The sequence below is a fragment of the Oncorhynchus nerka genome, linkage group LG22, assembly GCF_034236695.1.
Source record: "Oncorhynchus nerka isolate Pitt River linkage group LG22, Oner_Uvic_2.0, whole genome shotgun sequence".
Classification (NCBI taxonomy): Eukaryota; Metazoa; Chordata; class Actinopteri; order Salmoniformes; family Salmonidae; genus Oncorhynchus; species Oncorhynchus nerka.
The window spans coordinates 10,590,597-10,612,946 of record NC_088417.1 but is presented as its reverse complement, the minus strand read 5'-3'; the positions used below and the strand labels follow the sequence as shown (position 1 = coordinate 10,612,946).

Sequence of the window (22,350 nt, the reverse complement as noted above, 5' to 3'; positions counted from 1 at the left end):
CAAATTCTTATTTACAATGACGGCCTACCCCGGCCAAACCCCGAACAAAGCTGGGCCAATTGTGCCTCACCCTATGGGACTCCCAATCACGGCCGAATGTGATACTGTAAGCATTGCAAAGGAATCACTAGCCTGCTATTCAGTGGAGTGGATGTGTTGTCCAAGTCTGTGTTTAAAATGATAAATATTCAATGCTGGCCATGACTTCTGCCGCTTTCAAAACAACTGGAAACTTGGAACTGGGAAATCTCAGACTTCAGTTGAGTTCAAGACAACTGGGAAATCTCAGACTTCAGTGAGTTCAAGACAACTGGGAAATCTCAGACTTCAGTGAGTTCAAGACAACTGGGAAATCTCAGACTTCAGTGAGTTCAAGACAACTGGGAAATCTCAGACTTCAGTGAGTTCAAGACAACTGGGAAATCTCAGACTTCAGTGAGTTCAAGACAACTGGGAAATCTCAGACTTCAGTGAGTTCAAGACAACTGGGAAATCTCAGACTTCAGTTGAGTTCAAGACAACTAGGAAATCTCAGACTTCAGTGAGTTCAAGACAACTAGGAAATCTCAGACTTCAGTTGAGTTCAAGTCAACTGGGAAATCTCAGACTTCAGTTGAGTTCAAGTCAACTGGGAAATCTCAGACTTCAGTGAGTTCAAGACAACTGGGAAATCTCAGACTTCAGTGAGTTCAAGTCAACTGGGAAATCTCAGACTTCAGTGAGTTCAAGTCAACTGGGAAATCTCAGACTTCAGTGAGTTCAAGACAACTGGGAAATCTCAGACTTCAGTGAGTTCAAGACAACTGGGAAATCTCAGACTTCAGTGAGTTCAAGACAACTGGGAAATCTCAGACTTCAGTGAGTTCAAGACAACTGGGAAATCTCAGACTTCAGTGAGTTCAAGACAACTGGGAAATCTCAGACTTCAGTGAGTTCAAGACAACTGGGAAATCTCAGACTTCAGTTGAGTTCAAGTCAACTGGGAAATCTCAGACTTCAGTGAGTTCAAGACAACTGGGAAATCTCAGACTTCAGTTGAGTTCAAGTCAACTGGGAAATCTCAGACTTCAGTGAGTTCAAGACAACTGGGAAATCTCAGACTTCAGTGAGTTCAAGACAACTGGGAAATCTCAGACTTCAGTGAGTTCAAGTCAACTGGGAAATCTCAGACTTCAGTTGAGTTCAAGTCAACTGGGAAATCTCAGACTTCAGTGAGTTCAAGACAACTGGGAAAATAAGTTTTGAACGGTCATCCAACTCAGAATTCCAAGTCGGGAATTCTGGACTCTTTCTAGAGCTCCGACCTGAAGATCACTAACGTCATGATTGACCTTGTTTTTTTCCTGAGTTCCCAGTTGTCTTGAAAGCACCATATATCCAGAGAATGCCAGACTTTGATGACAACTGAGCACAGCACAATAAAGTGAGTCCAAACAGGTATTGTATGCTGCTGCATAAATTATGTAATATGCCAGGGAGATATGAACAGCGGAAGTTGGAAGTTTACATACACTTAGGTTGGAGTCATTAAAACTCGTTTTTCAACGACTCCACAAATTTCTTGATAACAAACTATAGTTTTGGCAAGTCGGTTAGGACATCTACTTTGTGAATGACACAAGCAATTTTTCCAACAACTGTTTACAAACAGATTATTTCACTTATAATTCACTGTATCACAATTCCAGTGGGACAGAAGTTTACATACACTAAGTTGACTCTGCCTTTAAACAGCTTGGAAAATGACAGAAAATGATGTCACGGCTTTAGAAGCTTCTGATAGGCTAATTGACATCATTTGAATCAATTGGAGGTGTACCTGTGGATGTATTTCAAGGCCTACCTTCAAACTCAGTGCCTCTTTGCTTAACATCATGGGAAAATCAAAGGAAATCAGCCAAGACCTCAGAAAACAAATTGAAGACCTCCACAAGTCTGGTACATCATTGAAAGAAAATTCAAAACAAATGAAAGTACCAAAAATGTTTGAGTCATGTCTGTGAGTATAACAGAACTCATATGGCAAGCGAAAACCTGAGACAAATCCAACCAGGAAGTGGGAAATCTGAGGTTTGTAGTTTCCTTTAAGTGATTGCCTGTCCAATATGCTGTGTCTATGGGGCCACATTGCACTTCCCAAGGCTTCCAGCAGATGTCAACAGTCTTTAGAAAGTTGTTTGAGGCTTCTATTGTGGAAGGGTGTCGAATAAGAGCTGTTTCAACAAGTGGACGGCTGAGGCCAATCGGTTGTTTACTGCGCGGTCACGCCGGTCCTTCTTTTTCCTCTGTAATGAATACGCTATTGTCAAGTTGGAATATTATTGAAGATTTTTTTTTTTAAACCTAAAGATTGATTGTAAACATCGTTTGACATGTTTCTACAAACTGTAATGGAACTCTTTTGACTCTTCGTCTGGATTTTGCTCTCGCGCATTGTGCCTTTGGAATTGTGAACTAAACGTGCGAACAAAACGGAGGACATATTTGGACATAAATATGGACGTAATCGAGCAAAACAAACATTTCTTGTGGAAGTGGGAGTACTGGGAGTGCATTCTGATGAAGATCAGCAAAGGTAAGTGAAGATTTATAATGCTATTTATGACTTTTGTTGACTCCACAACTAGGCGGGTAACTGTATGGCTTGCTTTTGTGGCTGAACACTGTTCTCAGATTATTGAATATTGTGCTTTTGCCGTGAAGCTTTTTTTTAATCTGACACAGCAGTTGCATTAAGAACTTTAATTCTATGTAAAACATGTATCTTTCATCAAAGTTTACACCACGGCAGCACTCAACGAACAAAGTTTATGATGAGTATTTCTGTTATTTGATGTGGCTCTCTGCAATTTCTCTGGATGTTTTGGAGGCATTTCTGAACATGGCGCCAATGTAAACGGAGGTTTTTGGAAATAAATATGAACTTGATCGAACAAAACATACATGTATTGTGTAACATTGAGTCCTGGGATATATCATCTGATGAAGATCGTGAATGTTTAGTGATTCACTTTATCTATATTTCTGCTTTTTGTGACACCTCTCTTTGGTTGGAAAATGGCTGAATGCTTTCTGTGACTAGTTGCTGACCTAATATGTTCTGCTTTCGCCGAAAAGCTTTTTTGAAATCAGACACTGTGGTTGGATTAACGAGAAGTGTATCTTTAAACATGGTGTAAAATACTTGTATGGTTGAGGAATTAGATGCTAAAATGGCCACTGAGGAGATGTGAGGACACGTTGACATGTACTGGGGAAAAGCTTCGATTCACCGATACGCATCGGTCCCCGGTTCAAAATGTTTAAGATATGAGTGAATCAGTCAGCTAAGTTTGGGCCAACTAAAAATGTTCAGGTAGCGTAGATAGAGGCACATATTTACACACACACACACACACACTCAAACACTCCTCTCTCCCTCTCTGTCACTCTGTCTCTCTCTCTCTGTCACACTCCCTCTCTGTCACTCTCCCTCTCTGTCTCTCTGTCACTCTCTGTCTCTCTGTCTCTCTGTCACTCTGTCACTCTCCCTCTCTGTCTCTCTTTCATAGACATGGGTAACATATGTTTACATTGAAAAATCAAACTGTAAACGTTACACTTACAAAACTTCCAAAAGAATAAAGGCATTTCAAATGTCATATTATGTATATATACAGTGTTAGAGTGACAAATAGTGATATTTCACCCAATAGATATGGGAGTGTAGCTCAGTTTCCACTTCATTCTGTGGGCAGTGTGCACATAGCCTGTCTTCTCTTGAGAGCCAGGTCTGACTTTGGCGGCCTTTCTCAATAGCAAGACTATGCTCACTTAGTCTGTACATAGTCAAATATTTCCTTAATTTTGGGTCAGTCACAGTGGTCAGGTATTCTGCCACTGTGTACTCTCTGTGTATGGCCAAATTGCATTCTAGTTTGTTCAGTTTTTTGGTAAATTGATTCCAATGTGTCAACTAATTATCTTTTTTGTCTCTCTCTCTGTCGCTCTCTGACTACTAGGGAACTACAGACCAGTGTTAATTCTTCCATTTACATTTACATTTAAGTCATTTAGCAGACGCTCTTATCCAGAGCGACTTACAAATTGGTGCGTTCACCTTAAGACATCCAGTGGAACAGCCACTTTACAATAGTGCATCTAAATCTTTTAAGGGGGGTGAGAAGGATTACTTTATCCTATCCTAGGTATTCCTGAAAGAGGTAGGGTTTCAGGTGTCTCCGGAAGGTGGTGATTGACTCCGCTGTCCTGGCGTCGTGAGGGAGTTTGTTCCACCATTGGGGGGCCAGAGCAGCGAACAGTTTTGACTGGGCTGAGCGGGAACTGTACTTCCTCAGTGGTAGGGAGGCGAGCAGGCCAGAGGTGGATGAACGCAGTGCCCTTGTTTGGGTGTAGGGCCTGATCAGAGCCTGGAGGTACTGAGGTGCCGTTCCCCTCACAGCTCCGTAGGCAAGCACCATGGTCTTGTAGCGGATGCGAGCTTCAACTGGAAGCCAGTGGAGAGAGCGGAGGAGCGGGGTGACGTGAGAGAACTTGGGAAGGTTGAACACCAGACGGGCTGCGGCGTTCTGGATGAGTTGTAGGGGTTTAATGGCACAGGCTTCCCATCCAGAACTGCAACAATGTGAAAATCATAAGACATTTGGGGGAAAGCTGTTGTTAACCCTAACCCTCCCGGGTGCTTCCCAAAACGCAAAATAAAAAACCGATGAGTTTCAAAAGTTGATATGCTTCAAAGGGGCAACGTCAAAATTCAGCACTGCATTCTCTAACACGCTTAATTTACAATCAACGTAATATTTGATGGGCCATTTTTCAATTAGGTGCACAAGCCAAGCCGGTCTCATTTGAACTCCTTAATTGGGATTAGGGCATATGGCGGTCATGAAATGTTGTCAGCCGGTGATTGTCTGCCAATTAACATAAACACATTTACCATCTCCTGGCTTCCCCCTACAAGCCACTGATGCAGACCTTTGTTACATCTACATTTTAAAAGTCTAAATAAATCCATTAACACAGATTTACACCATCACAATAAATCCATTATTCATTTAGACAGGTCTATATGATATGAAGATTTCAAAAAAATCTATTTCAGAAGAACAGAATACTCTGTGTTGTCCTCATGTTAGACCATGTTCTGGCTATGCCAAATCGTTGTGGTCTACACTAGTTAATTTAGTAGACAAGATTTATTTAGAATTTCTTGTTTTACATTATTTTATAGTATGAAGAATGCAATTGAGCATAGCTGAATCAAATAGAAAGGATATTTTCTCCAAACGATTTGAGGGAGTGCCTACATGCGTCTATTCTGTGTTGAGTGGTTAAGAAAGAAATAGGTACTCCTATATGCATAATTTATTTGTGCAACTTTAGTTGTGATACAAATGTTTGGCAATATGTTTAGATTTTTTTACACATTCTTAGTCTGCATGATGAGACTAATGATGATTTGCAAAAAGTCTCATGAAAGTCATGAGCTCTGCTTTGTTTTTTTGCACAGGCAGCACACACTTCATCAGTCTCTCATTCACAATTTTGACAAGCACTTGATCTTGCCTCGAATTTCCCGGCTGCATCCCTTTGTGTGGTCACAATGTCCCCTAAAATAATCCATGCCTTTGTGTGGTCACAATGTCCCCTAAAATAATCCATGCCTTTGTGTGGTCACAATGTCCCCTAAAATAATCCATGCCTTTGTGTGGTCACAATGCCCCCTATAATAATCCATGCCTTTGTGTGGTCACAATGTCCCCTATGATAATCCATGCCTTTGTGTGGTCACAATGTCCCCTATGATAATCCATGCCTTTTGTGTGGTCATAATGTCCCCTATAATAATCCATGCCTTTGTGTGGTCACAATGTCCCCTATGATAATCCATGCCTTTGTGTGGTCACAATGTCCCCTAAAATAATCCATGCCTTTGTGTGGTCACAATGTCCCCTATGATAATCCATGCCTTTGTGTGGTCACAATGTCCCCTATGATAATCCATGCCTTTGTGTGGTCACAATGTCCCCTATGATAATCCATGCCTTTGTGTGGCCACAATGTCCCCTATAATAATACATGCCTTTGTGTGGTCACAATGTCCCCTATAATAATCCATGCCTTTGTGTGGTCACAATGTCCCCTATGATAATCCATGCCTTTGTGTGGTCACAATGTCCCCTATAATAATACATGCCTTTGTGTGGTCACAATGTCCCCTATAATAATGCATGCCTTTGTGTGGTCACAATGTCCCCTATAATAATCCATGCCTTTTTCGGCCATTGGCCTTGGTGCTGAATATAATATTTATAATTCCCTTCTCCGGGCTGCGTGTCGAAGCACGGCTCTCAGTCACTTGATCGGGTCTTTCTCACAGGCTACAATTGATGACATTACATCCAATTCCGAGGCGCATATTGAAGATGTTAGAAGACCTAAATATTTACTTTTCGTCAGCAAATGAGATGCGTAGGTCTAACGAACAGCAAAAGCACAATCTACTATCCCCCATAGTACAAAAGTCAACCTATTCTATTCTGTGCAAACATAATCTGCAAACATAATCTGCAAACATAATCTGCAAACATAATCTGCAAACATCTGCAAACATAATCTGCAAACATAATCTGCAAACATAATCTGCAAACATAATCTGCAAACATCTGCAAACATAATCTGCAAACATAATCTGCAAACATAATCTGCAAACATCTGCAAACATAATCTGCAAACATCTGCAAACATAATCTGCAAACATAATCTGCAAACATAATCTGGGACAGTTGTGGGATGCAATAGATCTCAAATTAATACAAACACTAGCAATAAAAACAACTTTTTATGCAATGTGGTTGACACAACAGATGAGAATATTTAGCGAGTTGCAAATAAAAAGCCATATCTCAGACTGGCCAATAAAAAGAAAAGATTAAGATGGTTAAAAGAACAGACACTGGACAGAGGAACTTTGCCTAGAAGAAGAAGCATCCTAGTGTCGCCTCTTCGCTGTTCACGTTGAAACTGGTGTTTTGCGGGAACTATTTAATGAGCTGCCAGTTGAGGACTCGTGAGGCGTCTGTTTCTCAAACTAGACAATCTAATGTACTTGTCCTCTTGTTCAGTTGTGCACCGGAGCATCCCACTCCTCTTTCTATTCTGGTTAGAGTCAGTTTGTACTGTTCTGTGAAGGGAGTTGAACACAGCCCTGTACGAGATCTTCAGTTTCTTGGCAATTTCTCGCATGGAATAGCCTTCATTTCTCAGATCAAGAATAGACTGACGAGTTTCAGAAAAGTTATTTGTTTCTGGCCATTTTGAGCCTGTAATCGAACCCACAAATGCTGATGCTTGGTATAAAGAGTCCCATAATAACTACAACCTAAACTGGAAGTCTTCCGACTAGCTTGGAAAGACAGTACCGTGCAGTACCGAAGAGCCCTTACTGCTGCTCCATCATCCTATTTTTCCAACTTAATTGAGGAAAATAAGAACAATCCGAAATTTCTATTTGATACTGTCGCAAAGCTAACTAAAAAGCAGCATTCCCCAAGTGAGGATGGCTTTCACTTCAGCAGTAATAAATTCATTAACTTCTTTGAGGAAAAGATCATGATTATTAGAAAGCAAATTACAGACTCCTCTTTAAATCTGCGTATTCCTTCAAAGCTCAGCTGTCCTGAGTCTGCACAACTCTGCCAGGACCTAGGATCAAGAGAGAGACACACAAGTATTTTAGTACTATATCTCTTGACACAATGATGAAAATAATCATGGCCTCTAAACCTTCAAGTTGCATACTGGACCCTATTCCAACTAAACTACTGAAAGAGCTGCTTCCTGTGCTTGGCCTCCTATGTTGAACATAATAAACAGCTCTCTATCCACCGGATGTGTACCAAACTCACTAAAAGTGGCAGTAATAAAGCCTCTCTTGAAAAAGCCAAACCTTGACCCAGAAAATATTTTAAAACTATCGGCCTATATTGAATCTTCCATTCCTCTCAAAAAATTTAGAAAAAGCTGTTGCGCAGCAACTCACTGCCTTCCTGAAGACAAACAATGTATACGAAATGCTTCAGTCTGGTTTTAGACCCCATCATAGCACTGAGACTGCACTTGTGAAGGTGGTAAATGACCTTTTAATGGCATCAGACCGAGGCTCTGCATCTGTCCTCGTGCTCCTAGACCTTAGTGCTGCTTTTGATACCATCGATCACCACATTCTTTTGGAGAGATTGGAAACCCAAATTGGTCTACACGGACAAGTTCTGGCCTGGTTTAGATCTTATCTGTCGGAAAGATATCAGTTTGTCTCTGTGAATGACTTGTCCTCTGACAAAACAACTGTACATTTCGGTGTTCCTCAAGGTTCCGTTTTAGGACCACTATTGTTTTCACTATATATTTTATCTCTTGGGGATGTCATTCGAAAACATAATGTTAACTTTCACTGCTATGCGGATGACACACAGCTGTACATTTCAATGAAACATGGTGAAGCCCCAAAATTGCCCTTGCTGGAAGCCTGTGTTTCAGACATAAGGAAGTGGATGGCTGCAAACATTCTACTTTTAAACTCGGACAAAACAGAGATGCTTGTTCTAGGCGCCAAGAAACAAAGATATCTTCTGTTGAATCTGACAATCTTAATGGTTGTACAGTCGTCTCAAATAAAACTGTGAAGGCCCTCGGCGTTACTCTGGACCCTGATCTCTCTTTTGACGAACATATCAAGATTGTTTCAAGGACAACTTTTTTCCATCTACGTAACATTGCAAAAATCAAACTTTCTGTCCAAAAATGATGCAGAAAAATGTATCTATGCTTTTGTCACTTCTTGCTTAGACTACTGCAATGCTCTACTTTCCGGCTACCCGGATAAAGCACTAAATAAACTTCAGTTAGTGATAAATACGGCTGCTAGAATCCTGACTAGAACCAAAAATGTGATCCTATTCCTCCTGTGCTAGCCTCCCTACACTGGCTTCCTGTCAAGGGAAGGGCTGATTTCAAGGTTTTACTGCTAACCTACAAAGCATTACATGGGATTGCTCCTACCTATCTCTCTGATTTGGTCCTGCCGTACATACCTACACGTACGCTACGGTCACAAGACGCAGGCCTCCTAATTGTCCCTAGAATTTCTAAGCAAACAGCTGGGGGCAGGGCTTTCTCCTATAGAGCTCAATTTTTATGGAATGGTCTGTCTACCCATGTGAGAGATGCAAACTCGGTCTCAACCTTGAAGTCTTTACTGAAGACTCATCTCTTCAGTGGGTCATATGATTGAGTGTAGTCTGGCCCAGGAGTGTGAAGGTGAACGGAAAGGCTCTGGAGCAACGAACCGCCCTTGCGATTCTCTGCCTCTAACCCTATTACAGGGGCTGAGTCACTGGTTTACTGGTGCTCTTTCATGCCGTCCCTAGGAGGGTTGCGTCACTTGAGTGGGTTGATTCACTGATGTGATCTTCCTGTCTGGGTTGGCGCCCCCACCTTGGGTTGTGACATGGCGGAGATCTTTGTGGGCTATGCTCGGCCTTGTCTCAGGATGGTAAGTTGGTGGTTGAAGATATCCCTCTAGTGGTGTGGGGGCTGTGCTTTGGCAAAGTGGGTGGGGTTATATACTTCCTTTTTGGCCCTGTCCGGGGGTATCATCGGATGGGGCCACAGTGTCTCCTGACCCCTCCTGTCTCAGCCTCCAGTATTTATGCTGCAGTAGTTTGTGTCGGGGGGCTAGGTTCAGTTTGTTATATCTGGAGTACTTCTCCTGTCTTATCCGGTGTCCTGTGTGAATTTAAGTATGCCCTCTCTAATTCTCTCTTTCTTTCTCTCTCTCGGAGGACCTGAGCCCTTGGACCATGCCTCAGGACTACCTGGCATGATGACTCCTTGCTGCTATGGAACCCTGACCTGTTCACCGGACGTGCTACCTGTCCCCGATCTATTATTTGACCATGCTGGTCATTTATGAACATTTGAACATCTTGGCCATGTTCTGTTATAATCTCCACCCGGCACAGCAAGAAGAGGACTGGCCACCCCTCATAGCCTGGTTCCTCTCTAGGTTTCTTCCTAGGTTCTGGCCTTTCTAGGGAGTTTTTCCTAGCCAACGTGCTTCTACATTTACATTTACATCTGCATTGCTTGCTATTTGGGGTTTTAGGCTGTGTTTCTGTACAGCACTTTGAGATATCAGCTGATGTACGAAGGGCTATATAAATACATTTGATTTGATGCTCCAGATACTCAACTAGTCTAAAGAATGCCATTTTTATTGCTTCTTTAATCAGAACAACAGTTTTCAGCTGTGCAAACATAATTGAAAAGGGGTTTTCTAATGATCAATTAACCTTTTAAAATTATAAACTTGGATTAGCTAACACAACGTGCCATTAGAACACAGGAGTGAAGGTTGCTGATATGGCCCAAGGAGATACGTCCTGATACAGAGGGGCCGACTCCAGTCTCTTGACTTTTTGGGATCGTCGCAGTTTTCTATCTGTTGCCTGGTGTGGCCAACATTTTGGTTTATTTTAAATTGTCAAATAAAATCAAAAACTGACACACAAGCCTAGCTACACGAGCTAGCATGGTGCTGTTTAAAGTGGGGACGCTAGGTGATGGATAGGAAGCAGAAGGCTTTGAAAGGAGCAGCCCACTTGGAAGTGGAAGGATGGAGCTCGTCTCCCCAGCAGGCGCCATGTTGCCCAGTTGGACGGGCGCCCAGCGGCAGCGGGGGGGGCGGACGACACTGTGCCAACATGGCAACCCAGCGGGTCACTCAGAGAGACTGGGGATGGCAGCTAGCAGCAGAGACAACAGGCTGCCAGACACACACACACACACACACAGACAGACACAAAGCAGAGCACAGAAGAAGGGGAGAGAGAGAGAGAGAGAGAAAGAGAGAGAGACGGGGAGAGAGAGGGTGGATTGAGGGAGCGAGGGGGAGAGAGAGTGATAGAGAGACGGAGGGGGGATTGAAAGAGAGGAGGGAGAGAGAGAGGGAGGGAGAGAGAGAGAGGGGAGAGAGAGAGGGGGATTGAAAGTGCGAAGGGGGAGAGAGATATATATATATATAGAGAGAGAGAGAGAGAGAGAGAGAGGGGAGGGATTGAAAGTGCAAAGGGGGAGAGAGACAGAGAGGGGGGGGTAGAGAGACAGAGAGCGTGTCTCTCTGTGTTGTCTCTCTATGAGACAGTCAGAGTGAGAGGGTGAAGAGAGGTTCAGTGATGATACCACAATATCTACAAGCCATCAGACTGTATCAGAGCATGAAGTCTGATACCAACAGGCTCAGAGACAGTTTCTATCTACAAGCCATCAGACTGTATCAGAGCATGAAGTCTGATACCAACAGGTTCAGAGACAGTTTCTATCTACAAACCATCAGACTGTATCAGAGCATGAGGTCTGATACCAACAGGTTCAGAGACAGTTTCTATCTACAAGCCATCAGACTGTACCAGAGCATGAGGTCTGATACCAACAGGTTCAGAGACAGTTTCTATCTACAAACCATCAGACTGTATCAGAGCATGAGGTCTGATACCAACAGGTTCAGAGACAGTTTCTATCTACAAGCCATCAGACTGCTGAACACTTGAACTGGAATGACCACCTGCTCTGATTCTCTCTCCCTGTATCACACACACACACACACACACACACACACACACACACACACACACATCTCAACAGCTGCTACCAGACTATTATTTACTAGTGCTAATAATGCTCAATTTAAACACTTGTCCCCCCAATCACCCCTTCCCTGATATACAGTACAGGGGTAAATATAAAATGTGCCTTCCTGTATTATACTGATGCTAAATGTTTATTATATTCTACTGAGCCATTTACTTTATGTTCATTGTGTTAGCTTGTATTATTTCTTATTGTAGTTGCATTGTCCAGAAGGCAACCTGCAGTGTGTACCATGTGTATCCTGTACATACGAGTGATAAAACTTCATACTGTCCTGGTTGTCTGTCTACAGAAAGAGCCCTGATTGAGTCAGATTCCTTGGAAGACTGGTGGCAAGTCGTCCTGGTGACGTTGTGTTTGTGCCTGAGCTGTAGAGCTTAATGTCCTCCCCAGCGGCAGGGTAGCCTAGTGGTTAGAGCGTTGGACTAGTAACTGGAAGATTGCAAGTTCAGATCCCCGAGCTGACAAGGTAGAAATCTGTTGTTCTGCTCCTGAACAAGGCAGTTAACCCACTGTTCCTAGGCTGTCATTGAAAATAAGAATGTGTTCTTAACTGACTTGCCTAGAAAAATAAAGGTAAAATTAAAAAAGGTCCCACCTCATATAAGACTAATTGGAGGAATGTTTCTGCTGGGGACGGTGAGGCCATGACTAGACAGGCAGTTAAAGGGTCCCGGTGTCTTAATTTTATTCAACCAGGCAAGTCAGTGAAGAACAAATTCTTATTTTCAATGACGGCCTAGGGTTCAGGGGCAGAACGACAGATTTGTACCTTGTCAGCTCGGGGATTTGAACTTGCAACCTTCCGGTTACTAGTCCAACACTCTAACCACTAGGCTACCCTGCCGCCCCAGTGAGATCAGTCAGCTTGAGTAGCAATGGATAGGATAGGAATATTTGTTGTTTCGGTGTCTATATTACTCATGGCTATGTTCAGCTGGGGGCCAAACTGAACAACGACAGCATTTGGTTGGTTATTGATAGTATGTGTTGTTTTGATCATGACTGTATAGCCAAAGAACATAATACATTTAAATATTTTGTTGGAAGTCTCAGGATGCCTCATTGAGTAAAGTAATGTAAATTGTTAATCAAAAGAAGATTTTGTTTTTGATACATTTTCTCCACTAAACACATCAATATTCTCTTATGTTAAATCCTGTATTTATCCAAGTTTGTCCGATGTTTTCATACATCAAAACTGGTCCGACGTCGAGATGACTCCATACCCTATGTCACTGATTGTGTAGATGCAGACATATGCCTCAAACCTATAAGAATTGGAAAAAAGGAAGTCACAAAAAATGAAAAAGTACACAAATCGATGGCAGGGATATGAACTCATCTTGAAATGAAACCACTTTTAAGGTCTGTAAACATCTGACAAACTTTAATTCTGACGTGAACTATCCCTTTAAGAATACAGTACAGTACATCAAAGCCTTGGCACTGTACTCTGAGTGCTGTGCCTTTAGTATTGGTGACAGCCAGGCTACCCACAGAGAGGCAGAGAGAAAAGCCAAGCATCCATCCGCAAATGATTAAACAGCAATGTAATAGCAAGGAGTACTTGATCCACCCTCTCCATTTTATCATTTTCAATTCCACCTGGCTCAATGTTTATCCCTCAGGTTAAACAATATCATTTTACAAGAAAACAAGCATAAAAAGGACAACAATAAAACAGTAAATCCATAATGAAACAGAATGAAATTAAAGCCTCCTGCTTCGCCACGTGACTGAACGTACCAATTCATAGTAGTGCATAAAATACATTTTAATACTTTTTTTTCAGCACTGGTCCCCCATGGGAATTGAACCCACAACCTGGCGCCATGGTCTATCACAGCTGAGCTCTGAGATACACGGGAGAGGAGTACGACCATTGGCCAATATGGTAGGACCAATACCAATAGTCCACATTGACCAAGATAATGGTCAGATTTAGAAACATGTTGCAGCTCCCTGGGATGCCAAAGACTCATTATTTATTTATTTGAATCTAGGGAGTTATCCGTGCCTAGCAACTATTGGCATTGAACACTTATCACTGGGGAGAAAATGTCAATTATTCCCCTTTAGCAGACAGCAGACGGGTGTGCAAACTGGGCTCTGGGTGCATGCAGTCTGATAATATTATTATATTCTTAACTGTGATTAGACATAAGATCCTGTAGTACAAAACACATACTGTATCTACTGTATAGTGTGTCCTGTGATAAATTCCTGCTGATGGGTCGATTCTCTGCACCCGATATAATTTTAGAATTTTCAGCTTGGAAAAGTCTTCATTGCCTCCTTCACAGTGCAGTGTAGGAGGAGGACACTATAAAGAAGCACCAAGAAAACAGTCATAAGGCTAGCTAGGTGGTACATAGCATAATGCTAGCTAGGTGGTACGTAGCATAATGCTAGCTAGGTGGTACGTAGCATAGGGCTAGCTAGGTGGTAGGTGGCATAAGGCTAGCTAGGTGGTACGTAGCATAATGCTAGCTAGGTGGTACGTGGCATAAGGCTAGCTAGGTGGTACGGGGCATAATGCTAGCTAGGTGGTACGTGGCATAATGCTAGCTAGGTGGTAGGTGGCATAAGGCTAGCTATGTGATAGGTGGCATAAGGCTAGTTAGGTGGTAGGTGGCACAAGGCTAGCTGGGTGGTAGGTGGCATAAGGCTAGCTAGGTGGTAGGTGGAATAATGCTAGCTAGGTGGTACGTGGCATAAGGCTAGCTAGGTGGTAGGTGGCATAAGGCTAGCTAGGTGGTAGGTGGCATAAGGCTAGCTGGGTGGTAGGTGGCATAAGGCTAGCTAGGTGGTAGGTGGCATAAGGCTAGCTATGTGATAGGTGGCATAAGGCTAGTTAGGTGGTAGGTGGCACAAGGCTAGCTGGGTGGTAGGTGGCATAAGGCTAGCTAGGTGGTAGGTGGCATAAGGCTAGCTATGTGATAGGTGGCATAAGGCTAGCTAGGTGGTACATAGCATAAGGCTAGCTAGGTGGTACGTGAGTGGACACCTCCATTAGGTTTCTCTCGCTGAGGCCAGAGGTGCTTAAATGCACATATTCACGTATAGATCGCTCTCTCTTTCTCTCTCTCAGCCCCAAAAATGTTTTGATTTATTTAACTAGGCAAGTCAGTTAGAGAACAAATTCTTATTTATAATGACAGCCTAGGAACAGTGGGTTAACCTTTTTTCAGGAGCAGAATGACAACTTTTCGGTCACTGGCCCAACGCTCTGACCACTAGGTTACCTGCCGACCTAAGGCAATGCTGTAATGACTGTTTGTGACACCAATGTTGACCACCTCTCCATCAGCCGTGCTTGTCACATCTCTGCGATCATTTAGAAATTGACAAAATGTAACCCGATTCGCATCAAATATAGTTGCGCAGACCACTGAGGTTGAGTGAAGCTTGTCAACACTTGGCAACACTGACACACAGACAGCAAGTGGCAGAGAGCTCATGGCTCCATTCATGTGACATGTTGACTTAACTTTCATTTTGAAAAGTAGGAAAACAATAAGTCTGGGTTTTACTTCGTAAGCACAATTAGAGCAGATCATTGGACAGAACACATTTACATATTAGCCTGAGACCAAGTACTTGTATAATCTCAGCAGCATTTGAGAGTGCATTGGTATTATAGTCATGTAGGCTACAGCGAGCTACAAAAGTATTGGGACAGTGACTTATTTGTTGTTGTTGTTGTTTTGGCTCTGTACTGCAGCACTTTGGATTTAAAATTATAATTTGAGGGTATTTTCATCTGTATCGGGTGAACCGTTTAGAAATGACAGCACTTTTTGTACATAGTCCCTCCATTTCAAGGGACCAAAAAGTATTGGGACAAATTCACTTATATATGTGTAATAGAGTAGTCAAATGTTTAGTATATGACTCACTGATAAATCACAATGAAAAATGATTCACATAGAAAATTGTTTTCACTTTTTATCACTCCTGTATGAGTGGAGAAAAATACTCCTCAGCAGAGAGCAGGTTCGCAGTTTTCGGGGGCGGGTATGATATTTGTGCGTCTGTAACTTTCTCACTCACCATTATTCAGGAGTATCCGTAATCATGATAGCATCCACATCGATGTAGAAGTATTTAGAAACATTATATTCTTATTTACAATAAAAGTGAATTCAAAATGACCCAATAATCTGAAACACAACCAAAACAAACAACAAATGCATCCAACCAGTTTGTAGAGTCTCAAGCTTGTTGGAATCATTGCTTGATATAGGAATATGGGACCACATAATACAATCTCAACTACTTTAATACACATATAAGTTCATTTGTCTCAATACTTTTCTTCCTCTAAAATGGGGAGGACTATGTACATAAAGTGCTGTAATTTCTAAACACTTCACCCGATATGCATGAAAATATCCGGAAATGAAAGCTTGACCGTCTGCTTTTTAACCTGATAGTCATTATATCATTTCAAATCCAAAGTTCTGGAGCGCTGAGCCAAAACAACAAAAGATGTGTCACTGTCCCACTACTTTTGGAACTCACTATATGTCGTCCACAGTGTGAAGTTCTAGGTCTAAGCTAGGGGTCTTCTTGGCAGTGCTGGGTCTGTATACACAAAGTTAGAGTTGAATATATACGAAACCTTTAAGCCAAAATATAAATACAGTATATGTTTGTAACATATTTATTTTTTTATTTTTTATTTTACCTTTATTTAACTAGGCAAGTCAGTTAAGAACAAATTCTTATTTTCAATGACAGCCTAGGAACAGTGGGTTAACTGCCTGTTCAGGGGCAGAATGACAGATTTGTACCTTGTCAGCTCGGGGATTACAACCTTTCGGTTACTTGTCCAACACTCTAACCACTAGGCTACCCTGCCGCCCCATATCAGCTCTATTTTCTGCTGGCATTAAGGCGGCGCTAGTGTCAAACGTACACTGACAATTTCGACTTGTAAAAGCTAGCGCTCAGTTATTTTCCAGCTCCCTTGGGATGAGGTGGAAGTTAAAAATGTGTGCCAATTTGAAATCAGCACTACTTATTTATATTTTAGACTCAACAAAAGCTGGTCTTCGCAGTAACGTAATTGGTTATAGCATCAATTTTGCCAGAGGAAGCACACAGTAGCCTAATCAGTAGCCTAATCAGCAGCCTAATCAGCAGCGTAATCAGTAGCTTAATCAGTAGCCTAATCAGTAGCCTAATCAGTAGCCTAATCAGTAGCTTAATCAGTAGCTTAATCAGTAGCCTAATCAGCAGCCTAATCAGTAGCCTAATCAGTAGCTTAATCAGTAGCCTAATCAGTAGGCTAATCAGTAGCTTAATCAGTAGCCTAATCAGTAGCTTAATTCAGTAGCTTAATCAGCAGCGTAATCAGTAGCTTAATCAGTAGCTTAATCAGTAGCCTAATCAGCAGCCTAATCAGCAGCGTAATCAGTAGCCTAATCAGTAGCTTAATCAGTAGCCTAATCAGTAGCCTAATCAGTAGCTTAATCAGTAGGCTAATCAGTAGCCTAATCAGTAGCCTAATCAGTAGCTTAATCCGTAGCCTAATCAGTAGCTTAATCAGTAGCTTAATCAGTAGCCTAATCAGTAGCTTAATCAGTAGCTTAATCAGTAGCTTAATCAGTAGCTTAATCAGTAGCCTAATCAGTAGCTTAATCAGTAGCTTAATCAGTAGCCTAATCAGTAGCTTAATCAGTAGCTTAATCAGTAGCTTAATCAGTAGCCTAATCAGTAGCTTAATCAGTAGCTTAATCAGTAGCTTAATCAGTAGCCTTTAACCAATGTGTTATTAAAATATCAGGAGCAGCAAAACAGTCAAGACTTTCCAATTTTTCCATTATTTTGGACATTATTCTTGTCCATGCATATTCTATGAAAAATATTGACTAATTTGGCCTATATGTGCGATGTGGGAAGTCTCTTTAGGAACATCAAGTTATAACAATAGACTGATTATCGTTGTTCCTTTATCATTTTGTAAAAAAGAATGGCATCTTTCACTTTCATGGCTGAATCTGCTTGTAGCCTAGGCTATTTGCTGAATCTGCTTGTAGCCTAGGCTATTTGCTGAATCTGCTTGTAGCCTAGGCTATTTGCTGAATCTGCTTGTAGCCTAGGCTATTTGCTGAATCTGCTTGTAGCCTAGGCTATTTGCTGAATCTGCTTGTAGCCTAGGCTATTTGCTGAATCTGCTTGTAGCCTAGGCTATTTGCTGAATCTGCTTGTAGCCTAGGCTATTTGCTGAATCTGCTTGTAGCCTAGGCTATTTGCTGAATCTGCTTGTAGCCTAGGCTATTTGCTGAATCTGCTTGTAGCCTAGGCTATTTGCTGAATCTGCTTGTAGCCTAGGCTATTTTGCGTGTAGCCTAGGCTATTTGCTGAATCTGCTTGTAGCCTAGGCTATTTGCTGAATCTGCTTGTAGCCTAGGCTATTTGCTGAATCTGCTTGTAGCCTAGGCTATTTGCTGAATCTGCTTGTAGCCTAGGCTATTTGCCTGTTTGTTTGTTTACCTTTTACGTGGCAAAGTCACTAACAGATCATATGAACGGAGATGGAAGGCTAATCTTATTATAACATTTGGGCAATGTCCGTGAATTTTAGAACTTGCGAAATGCTTGGTGTGTTAGGGGAATGTTGAAGATTTACGATATCATTATTCTGACCCGATCCTATTTAGAAATATTGTGTTTTTTAAAAAAGGGTTGATTTTAATTAGATTTTTTTTTAATGGAAAAATATTCACTGTCCATGGGTTTATGTCGAGATCGTACTTGGCTCGAATGCAATCCAATTTCACCTGGAGAAAATTATCTGTCAGATGGTTCCAAGATGTTTACAAAACATTATTGTTGGGAAGTAGATTCACTGTCTATGAATTCATAGACATGATTTCACTGTAAAATAGACAGAGCCATGCATTGTTCTTTTCTAAACCCAAAATGATAATAAATAGATTAATTATTGGGTTATGATACTATATGCCAGTGTGGTAGTTTTACTAAACTGGTAAAGTATACACGTTTTTAAAGAATTAAAGAATCAATGTGCATCATTAACTAAAATGGCTTATGCAGGAAAACTGACATATATATTTTTTTACATCGAATTATGCGTAATGAATATGACTTTAGATTGCAGGAAAAATCAGTTTCAGGTGTTTAAAAATGTCTAAATTCTTCCAACATCCAACCCCCACCCCCCCCCCCCTCCATAATCACGTCTTGCCCCCTCTTAAACAAGGGGTTCATGACACCCCTGAGTGTAGGCCTACTATCTCTATTCTCAAGAGAATTAATTATTAAATATTGTTTGCAGTATACTTGAAGAATATTTTGAAAAAAAAGAACATGCCACATTTTACTTACCATGCAAAGAAAAATCAACCGGAAAACATACAGGAAAAAATTATGTGATATGGAAATTAAGTTATCATCCAATTGGTTTATGCATTGGACACAATATTAGACACATGATGAACATGATTATTGGACGCAATAATAAATCATCATGCAATAATCAAACAACTTACATTGACTATCAAATTTCCTAATGATAGTATCGAGGAAAGTATTCTGTGGTGCCACGTGACCCCGTCGAACCGGCATCTTTGCTCTATCCCCCTGAAGTTTTTGGACTTTCTGTCGCCAATGCGGACCTCTAAGTCCACGAGTCCCGACAAAACGGACGACAATCACTGTGCCCTACGTCATAGAATAATAAATACTGTACTCCTCGACCGAAGCATGAGCATGACTTCATGAGACGGACCAAGTGGACAGTCCTCTCAGAGAAAGGAGCGTTATAGAAAATGTGCCACCACTTAATCCGGAAACAGTTTCTAGTTTTCACTAAGAGGAGCGCATGTTTTGTTTACGTCCCTTGAGCTGTCAAATATGATATCCTCTCTGGTGAATGGCAAGGCGAGAGTCTACTTCTTGTAATTTATCATTACACACTCCGGGGGAGTCAGCCTTGCTTTTGCCATAGTTGCGTCTTTTTTTCCTTTTCTCCTGGCCCACCTATGAAGAATAGTACGCCCGATGGACGAAACAGAGAGGAATCAGCAGCCAAATAAATAGTTGAATAAATCGTTGGATAAAGTCCGTCCTAGGTCGTTGGGACGTAGTCGCTCTGGAGTAGAAGTGTCCCGCGTGTGGTCAGTACTCTGTGCGCTCACCGGTGGTGGCGACTGCGCCTCTTTCACACTTTCCTCATCGGCAAACAGAACTGTTGAAACATTGGATGACAATGAACGTGTATAAAGCACAACGTCAGCCATAAAATATCATCATAATTTGTATAATTGGATGCTTAGTAATACAAATATTCGATTACATTTATTGAATAGGCCACCTATCCAATACATCGAGAATGGCTAATTAACCAAGAGAAAGAGATGCGACTATTCTAAAGCGTTGTAACTAAAGAAGGATGAGCCTCTGTGGCCAAACGGTTTGGTATCCACACAAGTGCCGCTACATTTACATTCAGGTGTGTAAGCTAACCCACATCCACATGACATCACAGTCACAATTCAACCAGACTGGCACACACAACACCCGCAATCTATTGTAAGCCTATATGCAATGAGGCTAATTCAAAATACCAATCGAAAACAAGGGCTGGTTGTGGTCGGTTTCAGTTTGCGTGTGAAGTGCACGAGGCGTTGACTCACCGCTTGGTCAATTATGCGCTTTTTGGGGACTTCCGATGCGCTTTGTTTATTTCACGGAAGGACTGGGCTTCATCCTCAGTTGTCTCATGTATGAGGGGGCTTCAGACTAGTACACACGTCACTGCCTGCACGAGCACTGGAGGGGGTTCCCCTATCTTCACTGTGCGATAGACAAAGAGCGCGCTCCGCGTGCAAGTACGCATGTTGTTGGCACTGTCTGGTTCACTTTGATGTTATTTTACAGCATATGATGCTTAACTCTCCCTACCGGTATACAATATCATCTTCATTAAAATACAATACACACACAATAAAACTGTTATCCTGATTATTTACTGTATTTCATTTTGAAAGCTGTAAATGTGAAAATGGAGAGGGGGATCCATAGAGCTCCGTGGGCGGAGAGCTGCCTGTTCGCTCGTTCCAATTCCCTTATTTAGTCAGGAGCATACAGACACGCGGCTGTCTCCTGGAAGCGTCCCCCAGTGAGATCTCCCAGTCTCTCTCTCTCTCTCTCTCTCACACACACTGTTTTATACGGGTTTATATTTTACACCCCAGTCTTCACAGAGACATGCATTGTATATGTGCATAGATTTACCAAATATACTGGTATGGACATCCCATTTAGCAACATGGAACATAATCTTTAAATATAGATTGTGTACAGAAAGATTGAAAGAGTGATAGGTGATATATTAGAAGCACAACACTGTACAGTGTAAAGGAGTTTCAGAAGGCACTGTATGATAGCTTGATCCATAATTTAAACATAATATGTTAAGTGTGTAGATACTCTTTTAAGACTGTGCTGCCATCCTGTTAGAAGGTAACAGATTATTTTATTACAATGGTTAAATTGGATTTTCATTGTGTTCAATGGTGTTATTTGCCCCCTAGTGGCGCTTTCTGGTACTTAGAAAGACGACGCAAACAGGAAGTACAGAATTTGTTTTGAACGCTTAGAAGCAGCTACAAACAACGCTACGGTGCAGGTCTTTCAATGTAGTTATTTCTTGTCACGCTTCAGCCTTGGAAAAATATTTGTTTTTTCACAACATAAACGTTTGCAATATATTCATTCAAGAAAAGTCACGCCTTGGGAGTTTTATTGAAGACTTAGTTGTTAGCTACCTGTCTAGTTTTGCATGGGAACGCAACTCAAGGGCAGAATAGTGAAAAAACATCATCACAGCGGGCTCAAGCACAAGAATAACTGCACACGGTGGTTATGTTTCTACGTTCATCAGCCAACAAAGCCTCTTATCCTAGGGAAGACCAGCAGTCTACGATGGAACAACCAGAGCCAGGTGTTCAACAGAGAGAGATGGAAGAGCCTCTTCAGCACATTGGGACCAAGTCTCAATCTATAAGATCATCAAAACAGTCAAGCAGATCCTCAACGGTGAGTTCTGCAGCCATCAAAGCACGCGCCAAGGCAGATGCAGCGCGTGCACAAGTCCCCTATGCTGAGAAGGAAGCTTCTGTGATGAAACAAAAGGCAGAAATAGAGGCCAGCTTGTTGAAGCAAAAAACTGACTTCGAGGCAAGTTTATATGTTCTCCAAGTTGAGAGAACAGCTGTTGCTGCGTTGGCTGAAGCTGCAGCCTTTGAAGAAGTTGTAGGATCAGAACGCAGAGAGCTTCGCAAAGAACTAGACACAGGGACACAGCCCTTAAGTCCAGTCCAACGTACATGTGAGTATGTGCAACATCATGCTAGGCCCTACTTTGCTGAACTTCCATTTGAAGTGGAGAAACAAGAGCTTAGTGTTGACCCAGCTACATGCCATAATCCAGAAAGTAGCAAACAACAGAACATGAGCAGAGACTCTCCGTTCAAAAGAAATGAACAGCAGCATGGTGGAAATGGAAAGCAAGCCCACTTCCAGTCACACACACACAACTTCCCTGAGTCACAAGTGGCACCAGACCTCACCAAGTACCTCCTACGACGTGAGATGGTGAGTTCG

General features: G+C 41.9%; 1 protein-coding gene across 1 annotated transcript in view; it reads right to left on the bottom strand.

Annotated features, from left to right (window-relative positions):
• The window catches only part of LOC115120188 (potassium voltage-gated channel subfamily H member 2-like), a 347,097-nt gene extending 327,172 nt beyond the window's left edge, over positions 1-19,925 (bottom strand). Inside the window, exon 1 of the mRNA XM_065006904.1 lies at positions 19,233-19,925. Within this exon, the coding sequence (XP_064862976.1) occupies positions 19,233-19,308 (76 nt within the window). The 5' untranslated portion in view covers positions 19,309-19,925. The remainder of the gene's footprint in view (positions 1-19,232) is intronic.
• Between the last annotated feature and the right edge of the window lie 2,425 nt (positions 19,926-22,350).